This window comes from Microchirus variegatus (assembly GCF_963457635.1).
Source record: "Microchirus variegatus genome assembly, chromosome: 3".
NCBI classification, from domain to species: domain Eukaryota; kingdom Metazoa; phylum Chordata; class Actinopteri; order Pleuronectiformes; family Soleidae; genus Microchirus; species Microchirus variegatus.
Genome location: NC_139804.1, coordinates 28,829,193 through 28,848,776, shown reverse-complemented (window position 1 = coordinate 28,848,776; position 19,584 = coordinate 28,829,193). Strand labels below are relative to the sequence as shown.

General features: G+C 41.0%; 1 protein-coding gene across 1 annotated transcript in view; it reads left to right on the top strand.

Moving 5' to 3' along the window:
• LOC310925390 (cGMP-inhibited 3',5'-cyclic phosphodiesterase 3A-like) overlaps window positions 1-18,174 on the top strand; it is a gene marked incomplete at both ends in the record, with an annotated part of 50,016 nt that extends 31,842 nt beyond the window's left edge. Inside the window, 14 exons of the mRNA XM_083887338.1 lie at window positions 4,525-4,770; window positions 8,837-8,982; window positions 9,062-9,177; window positions 9,263-9,506; window positions 9,636-9,712; window positions 10,188-10,384; window positions 11,421-11,561; window positions 11,654-11,765; window positions 12,737-12,844; window positions 13,006-13,205; window positions 13,536-13,739; window positions 13,848-14,009; window positions 16,688-16,961; window positions 17,849-18,174. Coding sequence (XP_083743464.1) covers window positions 4,525-4,770; window positions 8,837-8,982; window positions 9,062-9,177; window positions 9,263-9,506; window positions 9,636-9,712; window positions 10,188-10,384; window positions 11,421-11,561; window positions 11,654-11,765; window positions 12,737-12,844; window positions 13,006-13,205; window positions 13,536-13,739; window positions 13,848-14,009; window positions 16,688-16,961; window positions 17,849-18,174 — 2,553 coding nt within the window. The remainder of the gene's footprint in view (window positions 1-4,524; window positions 4,771-8,836; window positions 8,983-9,061; window positions 9,178-9,262; window positions 9,507-9,635; window positions 9,713-10,187; window positions 10,385-11,420; window positions 11,562-11,653; window positions 11,766-12,736; window positions 12,845-13,005; window positions 13,206-13,535; window positions 13,740-13,847; window positions 14,010-16,687; window positions 16,962-17,848) is intronic.
• Window positions 18,175-19,584: the final 1,410 nt, after the last annotated feature.

Genomic DNA, 19,584 nt, shown 5'->3' with positions numbered 1-19,584 from the left:
TAGTGGGTGTAGTATAACTGTGTCTAACAGAGCCCCAAACAACTATTTTATGGTCCATAGACGAGTCACTTTGATCTTTGTTCCAAGGTATCCTGGCAACCAGGTATTTTCAATACAACCGATTTGCCCGCGCCGCAGGTCGCCTCATCCCTGAACCATCGGCGAACATTTGCACTCGGCTGATGCAGAGGCAGGGGCGGGTGAAAGGACAGAGGGAGGTTCATGAAGCAGCGGAGGAGAGGAGAGTTGCGAGGAAGTGTTTGTGGGATATGTCACTTAAATGTCAGCTGCCTTGGACCGAGTCTCCTAGAACTGTGACATTTGAACTGTGCATTTGAAGGAAAAGGGAGATTTTAAAGCTTCTGTTTTAAAGGATTCTTAGATTGGCTGGTTGTGTTCAAACTAAAGGCGAACGATGCATAGGAGGCACTCGGCGAGTATCACAGGGCGCCATCAGGACAACGCATATCCTCGTAATCAGGTTCAGTATTGGTGTAACTGGAGTCCCTGCCCTTGAGTTTGTGTATGCTGTTAAATGTGCTGAGCTTGTGTGAGTGCGTGTGCAGAAAAAAGAGGAAAAGCCATTTAATCAGTAGTGATGAGATGGTTTAATTAGGACAATGTGATGCAATGTCTAAATTAAGCTTCCTGCTACATGGAAGTTTTTAGGTCAGATTCACATGAGAGAGTGAGAGACTGGTGAAGGAGTGAAGTCACTGCTCAAACATTCGCTATCATCATCGCTGTGAATCCGCAGGGCCGAGTGTTGACAGAGAGACAGATGTGTCATCCGTCAACAACGTGCGGACAACTTAAACATCACCACCGATTGATTTTGTATCGTTTTCGACAACACAGAGGAGATTTACTGCATAATAACAAACACGTGTGGTTGTTCTGGCGGCCTCGTCTCACGCTGACTTGCAAACCTACTTTACCAAATGTTATTTACAAATCGATATATGCCTTTGTTAAGGATTAATTGCTTGGGAACTGTTTGCAATTCTACAGTCGTAATCCTGCATCCAGAACATGAACTTGGCTTCTGACATGCTTGGTCGGATACTCCTGCTTCAGCATTAATTCTTAAAGCTGAATGGGGGAAAGAGAGAGGTGTAAAGGCATCCTTCGTATCGGAGACTCTCCCGCTGTCGTCTTAGTGTTGCAGAACAGACACAATAATAAGCAGTGAATACTGTGCATTTACAGCCATCACAGAGCAAAACTGTGGGGAAGCTCAGCTGGCCTACTTGAGTGAGCGGTTCGCTTTTTCACTTGACTGGTCACGGTCCTGCCTGTGGACTCGGCTCCTCTTTTGCACAGTATCTATCATTTGCTTTCTCTTGCTTCATCTCCCTGTCACTCTCTCTCTTTATCTCTCTCTCTCGCTCTCTCTCTCTGCTTTCACCATCTGCCTTTCTGCCTGATCTGCCTACATATCTCCTAACTGCCTCTCAGGAGAGTGCTGGGGGGGGATGGGGTGGTAGAGGCAGAAAATTGAAATAGTAGGAAACGGCAGATATGCGAGAGGAAATAAGAGAAGAAAAAAAAGGGTAATTATAGTAAATTGTTGGTTTTGTCACTTGTTCGTTAGATTTGAACTTTGTATTAATGTATATTGCCATGATGACAATGTAAACATACATGTACACCAAAGGGAATAAATAAGTCCCACTGATGCACAGTTCAAGGTGCAATCACATCATAAGGTTCTTCAGCTTGTCTTCATAGGAGAACCCTTTTTGGCTCCAGGTAGAACATTTTATAAAGGTTCCACCAGGAACCCTTTTAAAACCCTTCATTCAGGAAAGTGGGGTTTTAAAGGGTTTTCTGGATCAAAATGGTTCTCAATGGAACCGTTAGTGTTACCATCATGATCATGATCAGTCGTTCTATTCTAAGCACCTTGACGGATGACTTTAGATCTTATTTGTCTTCTGTTACAGTGCATTGCATTATTGGGGGGGGGGGGTTATGAGTCATTGTTCTGTGTGCAACATGTACTGTATTATTCTGAAAGCCTGACAGACTCGTCCCAAGGGGCAATTCTGATTACATGCCTGTGTGTGTGTGTGTGTGTATGTGTACGTACACATATCTGCGTGCACCCACTGTTGATTCACTCATTGACCATCGCTCCCCCTGCTGTCTCCTGTGGGCCTTTACGCCGGGAGGAATCGATAACCTTCTCCCTCCCCTCGCCTCTCTTCACTGTGTCTCCATACGACATCAGTGTGTAGCACTTCATCAGCTCAAAATGCTTATGTATGTATGTTGCGCGCACACACACAGGGCCATTGATTATTTTATTTAAAAAAAAAAAAAAAAAAAACTTGAGTAAAATAAACTCACTAAACATTATAACAGAGAAAAGTCAACGGATGCAACACACACAAACGCACACACACACACACACACAAGCTCCCTCTATCTCAGTCTCTCCCTGACATTAGCTGAACAGAGTCCATTACTGCCAGGTAATGGGTAAATGTCACAATAGCAGGATGTCATAAAGCTCTGGAGTGGTCTAATGGGTTTTGTTCAGGTTGAGGTGACACATGCACACTCGTTTCATGCGCACGTGTACACTCTTCCAGGAAACGGTCGTCCCACGATGCGCGACGCATTTACTCGTCACATCACAGCGCTGAGCCCTGGACGTGTTTGAAGAGATAATACAATCTGTTTGAGGAAGAAAATGATGAGAATCATCTGTCACTCTGTTTGAATACAGGAGAGAGGTCCCGCTCGTGTTGCCTTTTATGTCCCCCCCCCCACACCCCCCTTTTCTCGACCCACTTCTTGTTATCTAACTCACGTTAAAAGTGACTGTATGTGACGTAGAGAAAAAGAAACCTAACAGAAAGTAGAAGTAGGGAGACAACAGAGAGAAGAATTGAATATTTCCTTTCCTAAACGCCATACTCATAGTACCAACATTGGTGAAAAACAAACAAAAAAAGCCTATAAAAATAGTTTCTGTATTTCTACAGAGACATGTGTTTTGCATCAGCTTTAGTATCAACAAACAAACAATATCCAGCAAGAAAATCCAGAGCAAATATGACAGTTTGGTATTCAAAAATGTGTCAAGCTTTAAAGGCGCCATATGTAAGAATGTGGCCAAAAATGGCTACTACACTCAAATTCAAAATACAGAGGTCGTTTAGGTTTTGTTTCCTCCGCCATTGTAGCTCAGACGTAACTGGCAACCCGTGGTTGCTCGGCAGCTGAGACTCTACAGACTGCAATGATTGGTAGATGGCAGCAGGTGGCGCCACATGCCAAAACATGATTTCAAAACATAAATATGATTTGTGGTCTGCAAAATGTTTTTTTAATGCAAATATTTTGGCTGTACTGTTGTTGTTGGTGAGTTCAGTTTGTTATATGAACATTGAGTCTCTGTGGCATATTATGAGGATTATATGGCCAGTTGCTTTAGATTTATTACATAATGCACCTGTAAGTTTTAAGGGAGCAGTCACTGTCATTACACTTATTTTAAACATGCTTGTCTTTTATGATAGACTACAGTCATATTGTCATCACAGACAAAAGTGATATTCTAAACTATCTAGGGAACACGCATAATAGGCCTTTATTAGTAATTATTAAGAATGTATCAACACCTTATTCTGCATAACCTTATTCTACCTCTATTACGACATGAATTAAGATTGTACCTAGTATGCTACTTGTAAGCCTTGTTCTAAGCCTTCTAAGCACCTAGTTAAGGGTGAATATGTGTTCCTTGATATAAAGTGTTACCAACTGTTTTTGTTCAGTGTTCTCCCCGTTTGTGGCATTACCAATAACAATAATAATGATAATACACCTTGAATAATAGTTCACTATCCATGTGCTGTGTGTTGTAGTCTACTGCTTGCTGCCTTGCTCAGGTGTCTTTTTTTTAATAGGCCTGTAGTCATCTAAGAAAAATATTCTTTCAACTGATATTGTGCCTTCTCATCAACAAATCCATTGGTCACGGGATTAAAAAAAGAAAAATCCCTGCATGTTATCTCTAAATTAATTAATTAATTTATTTATTTATTTATTACTGAGATCACCCTTCCTGGTAGCCTCATTAACCTACATTAGTTACAAATAAACTGCCACGGTTTGCAGCATATTAAAACACTTTTAATAATTCGCCAGACCTACTATAAAGGAAATGTGCCGATTCTGATATTTTCACATACAAACACAAAAGTTGCAAGAGCCTAGTTGTGAAATGCAACCTGCGGTTTGCAAATTTTTCATTCATTCAGCCTTTTTCACAAAATGCAGTTGCTGACTCTGACTAATATCAGTAAGTGAGATCATGTTCGTAAACACGATGTGTGGACGTGGAGGTTCATTTCCAACTGTAAGATGTATCATTTGTTCTAAAGGCACGCGTTGTGCACGCCACACCGACAACCACGTCGTCTTCATTCACTCATCAGTGACATTTGTCGACTGGTTTGTCACTTCATTAATCCACATGAACTCCTTTCTCTTACCTTCCCTCCCGTCTAGTCTTCGGGCACCAGCGTGGTGGTAGACATCGCGGTGATGGGCGAGGCCCACGGTTTGATCTCAGACCTGCTGGCGGACACGTCGCTGCCACCCAACACCTGCAGCTCTCTGAAAGCCGTCCACAACCTGCTCAGCACCCAGATCAACCTCCAGCCTCTCCATCGGCCTCGCGTCCCTGCAGACACACACACCTGCTCCGACTCCGAGGAGGGACCTGAGAAAACAGAGAGAGTGGCCATCCCAAAGGTAAACATTGGTCTTTCTAGACTAGAGGATGCAGATTTTTTTTTGGTTTAGTGTCATTACTGAGCAGACTACAACATGAAAACTATAGTTCACTCAGCAGCTAACAGGAAGGATCGATTGCTCTTTCCTGTCACAGGTTTGGAAGTACTTTAAGTTTACTATTAGCGGCTGCAGGGTCTCATATAAACCCACTTATCTATAATAGTAGACACTGTTGTCTTAGCGCACAAGAAACACAATCTGTCAGGTTTCCTCTGGAGTCCAAAAGGCTCAGTAATATTATTTTCCACTCGTATTCCCCAACTCAACATATTTTAAAAGTGTAAAACTGAATTAAAAGCGACTATTCCCAGTAGGACACAAACACCGCAATCAGCAAAAGTAAAATGTTTCCTCATATTAGAGAAGTTAGGTGTGTGAGTCATGAGACTCCCTGTCCTAAAGTCAGTGTATATGTCAGTGAAGGTCCTAAAGAGGTAACAAAAACGAGTGTGCCAACCTGTAACACATTTTGTGTACCAGGCAAGTTTTGTGATTTCAAAATATGTCGGTACGTTTTGATGCTCTGAAAGGACGCGGTGTTAGGCCTGATTAACTCTGAATGTGTCGCATGTACATGGCGGCTACGTCTCTGTTGCATTTGGCTCGACTTTCTCTTCACAATAACAGTACGTTTAATGGTGTCACCTGTGTGTGTGTACTTGGCAACCAGTAGAACAGCGAACTTCGGTGTCGTCACACACCAACAAACAGGGGACTCACGTTGAACAGGGGACGTTTTTCAGGTCCCCTCTTTGTCATGCAACAAGCTAAAATCCTGTCTAAGATGCTCTGGTGATTTTTTTTTAAATATTAAGCTAAGTGGGGACTTGGAAGTGTGTGAGTGTTAAAGCCCATACTCAGCAGTGCCCCTGCTGGCTGGAGATGGGATTTTAACACTTCATTCACACGTGTGAGTGTGTTTGTGTGCATGTGTGCCAGCACAGCTTGACAGATTGATATAAATGGCCTGTCAAAAATCAGTAGTTCAGTAGTTTGTGCTGAATTCTACAGAGAGAAAGAAAATGCCAGTGAAGTCTACAACCGGAGATGGAGAGAGAACTCTCAACTCTGTTATGTTCTTTTATACAGAACCCTTCGAGTGTCACGATTGGAACATATCTCGAGTAAACTTGTGTGTTTCCTCCCAATACTTTTGCGTTCCAGCCTATTTCATTAGCCTACATTACAAGGGCATCGAGTATCCATGGATAACCTAGAATTGATTAAATATGTAACACATACAATAATATACTGGAGGCTTTGTCTGTGAAACACAGAATGCTTTGGTAAAACTTCACCAACAGTGACTCCAACGTGGTAGGGGGCTACTACCGTCAAACAGCTCCGAAACGAGGCATAATATGTGCTATGTTCGTCTTCTTTCAGTGCCCTCTGGGCGCAGCGTGGATAATCCATGGATACATAAATCTGTAGCCATGGAGGCCTCCAGAGCCTTGGAGTGTTTTTCTTTAAATATGCTTTAACATTTTCAGACAAATTATTACGCTCTGTTTCACAGACAAAGCCAGCAAGGAAAGACAACGAACAAATGCAAAAGTTCGCTCTAAACCCAGACTCTAGGGGGGTCAATAGATTTCAAGTGATTATGGTAAATAAAAACTTTGGTAATAAACACAAATAAATATATTTATTAGACATGACAGTTAGGAATAAAGGTATATATATATATATACACATATACATACATATACATATATATACATGTATATATATATACATACATATACATGTATACATATGTGTGTGTGTGTATATATCAACATATGTATACATATGTGTGTGTGTATATATATATCAACATATGTATACATATGTGCATACTGTATATATATCTATATACACAGAATGTATAGTATATATATATATTTATATATATATATATATATATATACACACATATGCATATATATATATATATATATATATACACACATATGCATATATATATACATACATATACACATATACATATATATGTACATACTGTATGTACAAATGTATGTATATCTATATATAGATATGTATATGTACTGTAGACTGTACACAATACACACACAGGTACACCTCTGCTTGCCTGCATGCATCACCCTCATTCCTTCCTTTACTGCTGGCATAGCATGGCGCTTTAATGTGGCTAACAATGACGCACAGTCTTCCCGAGGGCTTTTAATGTTTTACAAGGCCGGTGCTTCAAAATGTATGCAGGCACTTAAGGTGGCAAGGAAACTAAATAAAGCGTGTGATGCAATGCAGAATAGCAGAGCAGGAAAGTGACTAGCAGCCTCAACGCTGCCTGAATGCTCAGCCCATGTAGATGTAGAGGAACTCAATGAGATGCGGCTGCAGTTCAGCTCATCGGGAATATGTGAGTCTGCATGAGGCCACGGGTTAAAACTGGTGAAGCAGCTCAAGCAATTCAGTTCTGTTGTTTGGCTTTGAAGTAAGGACAGAAATAGCAGGTTTTACTGAATCTCACAGAAGTCATTTCTTGCAGGGTTCCTTTTGTGTCTCTTACTCGCTTTCATCTCAAGCTACTCTGGCTGTGTGTCCAGTTTATAGCAGCATCCAGACATTCCACCACGTTCAGATGCATGGATTAACAGTATTTTATTTCATATCACTGCCAGAACTGCTACTGTATGTACAGCACAGTAATTGGATTAGGCACGGGCCGATTACCAGTTTCATCCCATTCATTATAGTATAGAAATAAAGTAACAGACATAATGTGCAGTCATCCATCACGGTGAACATCAAGACTATTTCTATTTTTGTGAGCTTAGTTTATTGTTGCATAATAATGCAGCACACTGTTTCAGGTCTGCACTTAAAACTGCATTACCACAAAATAATCCAATTCAGCATCGCAGAAGCAGACATGATCTTCACAGTGATTGATTACCATCTCTGTCTCTCTCTGAAATCTGTGATTTGATTCCCTTCACTGTAGGAGAAGCGAACCACAAAGCATTGCACAGCAACAATGTTCGACTGTATTGTAAACAGTTGTATGTGTGTGTAACTGGTATTCCTTATGTTGTGGGGACCTAAATCTGTTTACATGCTCACATTATGGGGACTTCTTTTCCTTATAGAGACAAAAATCCAAAAGTCAAAGTCCGTGTTACGTACATTACAAAATTTTAAGGTGAAGACATGTTTTAAAGTTAGGCTGAGGTCAAAATTAGTGTCAGGTTTAGGTCAGTAATAATCATGGCTAAGGTTAGAGTAAGTCTCCAGGAAATGAATGTAAGTCAATGCAATGTCTTCTGAAGTCATGGAAACGCAAGCTTGAAGATTCAAGCTGACACATTAGTTTAGCATGCGGCTTTACAACAAACTTTACACACCCAAGGGGAAGTGAACGTCATCTGCAAACAATATGATGATTCATTTAGTGATGTAAAGCTAAATTATTAATTGCTAAAGCCCCAGCCTGTCATTTACATGTATCCATGTATTTGTTTTTGCCAGTCTTGTATGAAGTACCTTAAAGGGATACTTGAGTAAAAAGTATGCGTATCTTATCAGAAAATGACTTTGGTAGAAGTTGAAGTCAATTTTCAGAATATCACTTAAGTTAAAGTCTTAAAGTATATGACGTTTACTGTACTTAATTGTCAAATGTTCTGATATAAAAGGAGAACTATTAAAAAAAGTGAGGATTTAGGATTGAGCCATGGTAGCTCAGTGACAGGGTGGGTTGTCTTTAAGGGTTGTGGGTTCAAATCCCTTGTCTATATGTGTCCTTGAGCGAGACACTTAATCCCATGTGAAAGACGGGGGGAATGGTAAAACTGTAATAACCATTTACCAACTCTTCTTCTTCTTCTGATTTTAGTTGGTAGTAACGAGTAACAAAGATACTTAGAGGAAATGTGGAGTAAAAGTAACATTTGCTAGAAATATGAATAACAAATTAAAGTACAAATACGTAAATGTCGTATGCTTAAGTACAGTACTTTGTTGCATTCCAACACTGGTTCTTGCATCTGCATTACAGCGTATCAGGCGGAGTCTGCCTCCAGGGTTGCTGAGGAGAATTTCATCAACATGGACGACAACCACCTCAGCTACAGGCCTGCCCACCATCGAACCAGGTCCTTTACGCCGAGACCGTACAGCCAGCATCAAACACACCCCAGACAGGTAATGTTGGAGTCACACCCTCGCTAACTGTCACAGAGCAGCATGACAGTGATTCGCTGTTTTCCTTATATGAAAACAGTGAATCCTGGAACAACTCAGTGATGATGACCATCTCGAAGAGCCGCTCCATGTCCGCCTCCTGTGCTGCCTCCGTCACCTTCAACCACCTCTACAGCAAACCACTGGGAAGACCAGGTGTGTGCAGAGCCAATTCTCAATCGAGGAAGGTTTTGTTTTGTTTATTGTTTTTTTTTTTTAAACTGTTAATATGTTATTTCAGGTTTCCCCCCTTCCAACATTTCACCGCCAGGCTCTCCGTGCCCCTCTCCTCCAGTCCAGGGAACACCCGTCTCCAGTCCCACAATAAAGACGTGTTCAGTGCAGATTCCTGAGCCAGCGGGGCCACTAACAGAGCAGGCCCCTGTCTCTGTGGCCCCCAAGAATCATCACAGAGCCTTAACTCACAGCCAGAGCGCCCCAAGCTCCACCACGCCTCATTGGCAGCCTCCGTCACTCTGTGGCAGGTAACACACCATCCAGTCACACTCTGCAAAACATCTTAAAACGCTCTGGTGCCGCTGTATCACCATCGAACCTGCTGATGGTCAGGGACTTTTGTACATGTCAATGTTTCTCTGCTGTGTCTCTCTCAGCTGTGGCAGGCCGTTCAACAACCGCCTAAAACTCGGAGTAGAGTCTGTTGACAAAGGAGACAGAATACCTCATCCAGGTAAACAGCTGGATACAGTCTTCAAGCTCTGAACTAGCACTCAGGATTACACTTTTCCTCACTGCCTCAACTGTAAAACACCCAGCCATATGTCATGTGCCGTACTGTCTGACAAATATATTCAGTTATGAGAATTAAAATTTCACTGCCTGCAAAAGAAATATAGTAATGATGCAGAAGTCTCTCCTTTGACATAAATAACACATAAATAATCTGTAAACTGTATTTTGCTCCCAGATGTTAATCTGATTGATACAGACAGACAGTCGATGAAAAATACAATTTTCATCGACTTAAACGAGACAAAAATGTCCTAAGTTTTTGTCAACTAAAAAGAGTATGAATGCGACTAAAACATAATTCAAACCAAAATGACAGTTTGACACAAAGACTAGACTAAAAGGCCGCCAAAAACAACACGAGATGCCAGTTCGATCAAATCCCACACATCTAAAAACGCGTACCGTTTCCGCAGATGAGCGTGTGGTGGCGTCGTCAGACTACGACAGCACCTACGACAGCACCTACGAGACCAACCACAGTGACAGCAGCGACTTTGCACAGAACGACGAGGAGGGAGAAAGTGGCAAGAAGTCGTCTGAAGCCAGGGAAGGTAGCAGGGAGTATCCAGCAGAGGGCGTGGTTCTTCATCCGCTCCTGCCATCACCAGAGGTATACACATAGATACATATTTAACCCTTTAACACCAAGCTTATCGCAGATGACACATTCGCACAAGCGCACTTTGCGTTACCGTAATTACGCAGCGGTTTGTGCTATCGGAAATATTCTAACTGTTTCTGAAAAGCTGAGTTTTTGCAAGTCAAAGCCAACATGTGGTTATTACGGTAATTTCACTTGCGCTGTTGCAGGAAGCTGAAGAATCAGCATATTTGTCACCAGAGAGGAGAGAGTTTGACTTTTTGCACGTTATTTTATCGTGTCTAATGGCATAGTTGCCTAATATCACAATTACCTTTTTTTTTTTGGTAATTGTGATATGCTATTTATTATGCTAACGATGCTATTAGGCGAACGATATGTTTTATACTGTTCAAATGTATTGTTTTGTTTTTTTAAATTAGTTTTTTCTCAATAAAATATTTTTTTCTTAATGTTAAATTAATACACACTTTTAACATGCAGTAAATTGTAAATAAATGCCCGATATTTAAAGTCATTCTGGAAAAAAAGGGGAAAAGCACTTACTCACAGGACATTTTCTGCCCCTTTTATGGTTAAAATAAGCAAAGGCTGAGGTCTTAAATGGTTAAATAAAGATAAAAACTGGCTTAATGCGGCATCAACAAGACATTTTGTAGTTTTCTAGAGCAAATCAGAACATTTTAACAGTAAGATTCTTTTTCAAAATCTGCTCGTAAACACATTAAAATGCCAATTTAGTACTATTTAGTAGTATTTATCACATCAAGACAATAGTGTGGCAGTCAGATTAATACCTGTGGTAAATTCAGATTTAATCACATTGTGGAAACGTCATCATTTCCAACCATCATGAGTCATGAACCAGCCTCTCATGTAAACTTTAGTATGAAAGTTATGTCTGTAAATCATGTAGGAGACTGAAATGTGTCTGTTGTCCATCAAACTATGACGAATAAGAAGCTAAAATGATGACATGTATTTTATATAAGCTCCACATTTGCCTTTCTTTTTTTCTCCTGTAAATCCTGACTCTTCCTGATAGGACAAGCCTCTGATTTTAGCCCAAGACAACACAGCGATGCCAGGGCTGGAGCCTCTGATGAGCCAAGTCAACAACTGGAACTTTCCCATTTTCAGTCTAGCGGAGAAAACTCACAGCAAGACAGGCTGCGTCCTCAGTCAGGTAATCAGTGAAACCAAGACGAGTGTTATTAATAAGAATAATTGATGATGATGAAGTTTAGTGGTGACAGTATATGTCCTCATGTGTTCCAGGTTTCTTATCGGCTCTTTGAGGACACAGGTCTGTTTGGGATCTTCAGGATTCCAGTGCAGGAGTTCATGAACTACTTCCATGCTTTGGAGAACGGATATCGGGACATCCCTTGTGAGTAGAACACTCCCACGTTTATTAAATTGTTTAAATTGTTTGAACTCGTCGTAGATGGTCAGCAATACCTTTATCTGCCACAAGGTGGGTGTATTGCTTAATCAGTGAAACGCAGCACTACTACCATGTTCTTTGCAGGCCCACTCCCTGCTTTACATTTATATATAGTTTCCTGAAGCTCAAATGTTAGTATTTGTATATGAAAATAATCTTAAATGACTAAATGTGATGAGATGAAAGGTATTTTGATGTGTCGTTAATATGTTATTATACATAACGGCAATTTCAACCTGACAAGAACTATTGGTAGTCGTCGTTTTGTTTTATTACAATAAAATTACTTTTTTTTAACTACAGCTTAAGTAACCACTTTCAAAATATGAACCACTTTGGGGTAGGAAGTGTATTTATGTGTGTTTATTGTGTAGTTTTTTCATAGCCCATCATGTCGACTTCCTAAGAAAACAGGAAAATCTGTCCCTGCTCAATGTGCTGTTTTTGCATCGTGTGGATTTTACGAGTCTCCTGATTCACATTCTCCTGTTTACAGATTATACACACTATTATTATTATTATATTATAATCTTATTTTTATGTTTTCTATTTCCTCGTGTTTTTCCTTCTATTTATAACTTTTTATTACTTAATCACACGCCTGTTTAAACTCATTAAAGGTCCAGTGTGTCACAGTTTGAAGGGTTTAATAACAGGAAGTCAATTACCCTTGCGTATGTTTGTATAGTGGACAATCACTATGACATAAAAATTAATATTCTCATATGTGTTTCATATATATATTTAAGATAATGGGCTTGTTATTCAGAGGCCACCATTTCAAAGTGATATTTCTTCAGTAGCAAATGGACACACTTTTCGTTATGTTTTAATCAGGAAAAAGATATCGCTAAGTTTTGCTATTCCTGATGCTGCCTTGCAGTGTCGTGAATCACCATGTACATGTTTTACAGATCACAATCGTATCCATGCCACTGACGTGCTGCATGCCGTTTGGTTCCTCACCACTCAGCCTGTGCCAGGCCTGCCAACCCTGCTGACTGAGAACGGGATACACACTGGTGAGGAGGTTAAATCTCTACCTTTGCTCTGATTTGTTAGATTCCATCAAGTAGTTGCGAGTTAAGTTAAGTAGTTAATAATTGAATTTGTCAGCACTTTTCGCAGAGACCACAATACTTGGCTCGGGATTAGTTTGTGCTCTTTCGTTCTTTCCTTGCAGACACAGAGAACGGCATTAGACCCGGTGCCACAGGCTTCTTGGTGTCCAAGATGAACCCAGTGGAGGAAGAAGGCTATGGCTTCCTGTGTGGCCTAATCCCGGCCCTGGAGCTGATGGCTCTGTATGTAGCTGCTGCCATGCACGACTACGACCATCCAGGAAGGACTAATGCCTTTCTAGTAGCTACCAGTGCACCACAGGTAAATAAACGCAGTGCTGATTGACCCGATTCGTAACTGCAACTTCAGTTGCACCAACCAAAGAGTAAATATCCAAGACTTAATTCCACTTTACTAATAAGTGTCCGACCTAAGCTATCATCTGATCATTTCCACAAAAAAGACCTCCAGCCTACTGCAAAATACATCTAATGAACTGACCTGGTATTCATCGTCTTTGAAATCTGCTTTCGTGTTCATCAACTGACCAAGGAGAATGAATCACTTCAACATGTTGAGCTGAGAATCGTGGACCCTCATAAACTCCTGTGGCTGCTCAACTTATCTTAACGTACTCCTCTGCCACTGCAGGCTCTCCTATACAATGATCGATCAGTCTTGGAAAACCATCATGCAGCTGCAGCTTGGAACCTCTTCATGTCTCGGCCCGAGTACAACTTCCTCGCAAACCTCGAACACGTGGAGTTCAAGCGCTTCCGCTTTCTGGTCATTGAAGCCATCCTGGCCACCGACCTCAAAAAGCACTTTGACTTCCTCACAGAGTTCAATGCAAAGGTAAACCATCGCATGCCTTCACCATGCAGCTATAGTATTTTCTGCTAGATTGTCCCCGCCCGCCTCATACATGATACTGTACATACCCGACTGTGTGCATCCTTCCAGGTGGGCGATGAAGGAGTGACTGGAATCGATTGGACCAACGAGAACGACCGCTTGCTGGTGTGTCAGATGTGCATCAAGCTGGCCGATGTCAACGGGCCGCTGAAGTGTAAGGATCTGCACCTGCAGTGGACAGAAGGGATCGTCAACGAGTTCTACGAACAAGTACGTTCCTTCTCAATCTTCAGTCGTATCACCTTTTGCATTTGGATTTCATTCATGAGACTGTGGGAGTGTAATACATGAGTGAATACATTCTCACAGTCCAACACAGTAGTCCTGTAGTAAATCCTCTCCTCATGGAGGTCCTGTCTTCTTTTAAGTGCTAAGACATAAAAGATATCACCAATGGCCGTCTTTTTCAATCGGCTTAGTTACTTACGAGATACGAATTATAAACCCAGAACAGCTCCTGTTTATTTTGTGAGGCCAAGGCATACTTGCGCGGCCCTATTATTTCATATTCAAGATCCAAGAGAAAGAAAAGGGGAGCAAAAACAAACTGAAACACAAGACAACACGAGGCTTCTTCGACAACAACATGAAAGAGCACCGACTTCCAAGCTGCTTGCCACTCTCAAACAAGCACAGAAGTATTTAGCAGTGCAGCTCAAAAAGAAGCAGTCATCTAATATTGTAAAGAAGTTAAAGACGGATGTAACACCATCTTACAAAACCCAGATACGATCTCATGATATACAAATGTCGCAGATACAGATTTTTAAAAGACATTGAGCAAAGAATTATCTGAAACTATAAAAGCTGTGGCTCAGGTGGATTCATCAACACATGTTTTACAACATTTAAATATATCTGCTTTGTTGTAAAAAAATATATCACTGTGCTCTACAATCTGGAAGCATGGCCCCCAGTTGTCATACACAAGGAGGGCAGACCCCACCAAATGTCATATCATATAGACCCATACCTATCTATAAAGCAATTTGCATCTTGCTAATGTTAGCGTAGGGCTAACATAATACAAACACTGTGTAACCTCATAAGGCACAACACAATTTTTTTACATTTTCGATAAGCATTAGCGTAGCTAGATGTTGTGACTGTCAACGGGACCGCTATCAGCTATGTTAGCCTTTACGTTCCTTATCATGCATTACCATAACTGAAAAATCTTCTTCAGCTCCCACTATAGGAATACACACTTCCTACGGGCACTGCACAGGTCTCTTCTAAAACACAGTAAGGTAATAATGGAATTGTGTCAGACTCCAGAAATTGTAGCTAGAACACATTGACACACAAATTGGTAACCATACTGTATCTATATGGTTATATTTTAGACATGACCAAAACTGTACATTTTTTGGAAAGTGTTTAAAGAGAAAATCCATCGAAACCTTATATGTGATTATAAATTAGAAAACTTTACATATAATTAAGATTTAAAATGTAATTTTAAAGCTTTTAAAGAAGTCTTTTTTTTTTTTTTTTTTTTACCTCTTTGGCTCACCTGCCTGAACAGGAATATACTAGGTGATTTTGTATGACAGGACTGTAGTTTCTAGACCAGTGACCCTGCAGCAGGTCAGACTCAGAATCAGAATAACCACATAATCGACAAGCTCATGAATGTGTCAGAAACTACTGTTGCCTGGCAACAAATCCTCCTCTTAACTAACAATGGCTCCAATTGGTTCAGTGTTCAACTTGATAAATATAAGATCTGATCAGCCAAACAGATATGATCACTAGCCATGACATGCAAGTTGAATAGCACTAATTTGAGACTTGTAAACCACAGTGCAGGTGTATCCATAACTGTTCATTGCAATGAAAAATATCAGACCAGTATTTCTTTAAAAAAAAAACAAAAAAAAAAACATGTTAAATGTGTCGGATGCTAATAGGCAGACGTGTATGTCCTATAAGCAGGACACTATGGTGCATGAACCATGTTGAGCTGTGAAATAATATCACTATTTTCTAGTGGGTGCCTTTTTAAGCTTAATTAAGATAAGGAGATAATAATAAGACAATACCAGAAAGAATATAAATGCACCCTCACTGATTAAAACATGGGATCATACCGAGAAAATGTGACACGGAAAGAAACGGCATGTTTCTGATTACAAACCCCATGCAAAACCTGCATTTGTTACACACAGCCAATGTCCATGTGGTGGAATGGTGGAACTTGTGGTTACAACGTCGCAGACTCAAAGCACAGTACCGTGGCAGATCCCTGCAGAACGTCTTCTTTGTGTGATTGATATCTGCGGATCGGCCATTGATGTTTTTTTTCTATTTGTAGTCTTCTTGACCTACTTTCAGGAGGCTGTATTCAGAGTTGGTGTGTCTGGGACTTTTTGTGCCTGCCATTGGAGGGAGGGAGGGAGGGAGGGACAAACTGTATATCTCAGTTTGAACATCTTCAGTGATACAGACGGTTTCGGAGTGAGAAAACTACGTCACGTTGTCACGAGCTCACACACGTGTAATGCTGTGCAACCGTGGCAAAACAATTAAATTAATAAAGACGATGCCCGTGTTGTTTTGTTGTTTTTGCAACTTTGCATTTCTAACAAGTAACACAAGGTAAAGAAAAACACAACAAATCAACATTTTACCTATTTTTTTGCACTTATCATGGGTGCAGTGAGTAAATCTATTATCTGTCATTTGCTCGGTCACTGATGACGTTAACAACTATTATCACCAGAAAAAAAACAAAAAAAATTTGTATTCATACAAATTTGTATAGATTTTGCTCTTAAAATGTCCTTAAAACCTTAAAAAGGTTTGTTATTGCCTTGAAGCGACAAATATGGGGAAAATATCTCTCTTGTAATATACATTTTTTGTCATTTTGTGTACACTTCCAGGGTGATGAAGAAGCAAGCCTGGGTCTTCCCATCAGCCCATTTATGGACCGCTCTGCTCCGCAGCTCGCCAAACTCCAGGAGTCGTTCATCACTCACATAGTCGGACCCCTGTGCTCCTCCTACGACTCTGCTGCCCTCATGCCGGGGCGCTGGGTCGAGCCGCCAGAGACACAGATGGAGCCAGAAGAGTCAAAGGGAGAAGATATAGACGAGGAGGAAGAGGAAGCGGAAGATACAGCAGACGAGGATGTATCAACAAGTTCCGACACCTCCGGTATGTCGCCCTTTTCACTATTGACGTTGCACGTAATATCTCACATATTGACTCACATGTCAGTCAGTTCAAAGCCCACGTGAAGCCACAGCAAAGTAGTCCCGTCTCTGCCTTATTCACCATGTGCACCAACATTAATATCTAAATGGCGCATACACGTATATCAATCTTGTTTCTTAAGGAATATAAACAAGTGCGTTTCAAAGCAATCATATACAAAAGAGCAGCAATATCTCGCTGACCGTTAGTCAGATCGACATAAGATTTTGGATATGGGTTGAGCATGGCTTGATGGTGTACATCCTTGATTTGGCTGATTTATCACGCTACACCAGGCAGGGGCGCCATCAGGATTGTCTTTCATAGTAAGCACAGTCCCCTCCCCCCCAGGCTACTTTTAAAACAATGCAAACACAGTGTCAAAAAAAAAAATGTGTTTGTTGTACAGACATTGTGCACAAGATCATAACTTTAAGGATTGATGAGTATTTTATTGTGACAAAACCGTTTTACCATGAGGGATTGTTTTAAAAATGCACGCGGTTCTACAGGTCGCGAATAGCCTACTGCTCTCTACATACTTCTACCTACTACGTCTCAATGCACACATCATTTTATTTTTCTTAAAATAACTATTTCTATGTCTCTTTATATCTCAATGTACATCCATGTCTTACCCAATATACACGTTGTATATTAACACTACACGTGTACACCTCTTTGTACGATCAACCTTCACACACAGCCTCATTTGGCCATAACTGAAAAATCTTCTTCAGCTCCCACTACAGGAATACATACTTCCTACGGGCACTGCACTAGTTCTTTCAAAGTCATCGACATCATTAGGAGCTTTATCTAAGGGTTGTATGTTTTGTGTCTCACAGAGCAACAAGAAAACAAAAAGGTGAGACGGAGGAAAGTGTTTTGCCAGATCATGCAGCATCTTTTGGAAAACCACGAGATGTGGAAAAAAGTGATTTCCGAGGAGGAGAAGGAGGAGGAGGAGGAGGAGGGGGCCGGGAATGATGACCCAAAGTGCATCAGCAGCCCCACTGTTCCGATCACAGCCATTGACGAGGAGGAGGAGGAGCAAGCAAGCAAAGAGGAAGAGCTGGCCGACGGCCTGGACGAAAGAAAAGAGGTGCCAGCTCTCGAGGAAGAGGAAACCCTTCCACAATTAGAGACTTCAGGAGAAAAAGAGCCAGAGTGATATTATTATTATGGACTTTTACCTCCTCTTAAACCAGGAACCTGAACATTGTCTAAAAAAAAAATGTGTTTTCTTACGTAACTATGACGATATGGTAGCCAGCACATCACTTTGACACAACACTGTAGAAGATGTTATGGGTAATATGTGCCTAAGAAAAAAAAAAAAAAAAAAAAAAACAGGGTTTGAGAACAGGGATGGTGTATGCCTGTCTGGTGCATCTGATGAGAGCAAAGATGTGATTTGAGCAAAAGAGGAAGTGACTTGAGAGGCTGAAAAGAAAGAGGGTGATTGAGATTTGTTTTTGTTGTAGTGTTTGTTTTTTAGTCTGGGCCTGGTGCGTTGCCCTCACCCAGGCCGCTCATCCTGCACTATGAGCCAACCATGCTGATGCACTCATTCACTCCACCATTAGTAATACACTGTCACAAGCCCCCTCCCCACCCTGCTCAGTGGAGCCCATGCCTTTAGCCATCAGGATGAGGATGTGCAACAAGCTCCTTCTTCTTCGAGGACAATGGGATGAAAGCCACAGGGAAAAGCTTCAGAAGGTAGACAGAAAAAAAAGAGCCAGTTGCAATACATTGTGTATGCAGACACACACAAGCTTTCCACACATACAATGCTGCACTAGAAGCATATTCCATGCACAGAATTGATAGGAAGCAAAAAACAAAGAACCCCCTTTATTCTTATTCAAGGGAAAAACATTCAAAACAATGTCAAACAACGCTTGTTCTTAGTTGCATGATTTCTCCCTGGCTTTTGTTACTTAGTCAGACCAGTACACTAACATTCTGTTTCCAGTGTACACAACTCAGGAGGCAAGTCACCCACAGAAAGAGAGAATAGAGAGTTGTCCTTCTTCTAGTTCTTTATATGCAGTTGATTTACGGACATCCTGAGACACATTGTGAATGACAAAGATAAACAGAATTATTGAGTTCATATTTTACGTCACTTCCTAGGATGTTTTGCTTGATCTTAACTGTAATGGATTCGCTATATTTTTTTTTTAACCTGGTATGTAGGCCAAATGCTTCAGAGAGTGAGTAATCCAGTAAGCCATAGTGGCCCAGGCCGGAGCTGACTCACGGCTCCAAATCACCCGAGGGGATTTTACTTCACGACCTCACAGGTCGTGCGTCATACCACACCCTTCTCCTGTACGCTTAGAACAGATTTATGGTGGCAAAAATCTCTCCACAGATACAATCAATCAAAACAGCCTCTGCACCACATTTTGCCACAATAGGACACGTGCACACAAACTTAAATTCAAGAGATTAAAAGTAGCAAATCTACGAGAAAAAAGTTGCAGATTTCTGAGATTGAAAGTGGCAAATCTACAAATCTAGTACACGGCATGTGGCAGTTCCTTGAAAAACAAGATACTAGCCTATTTTTCCG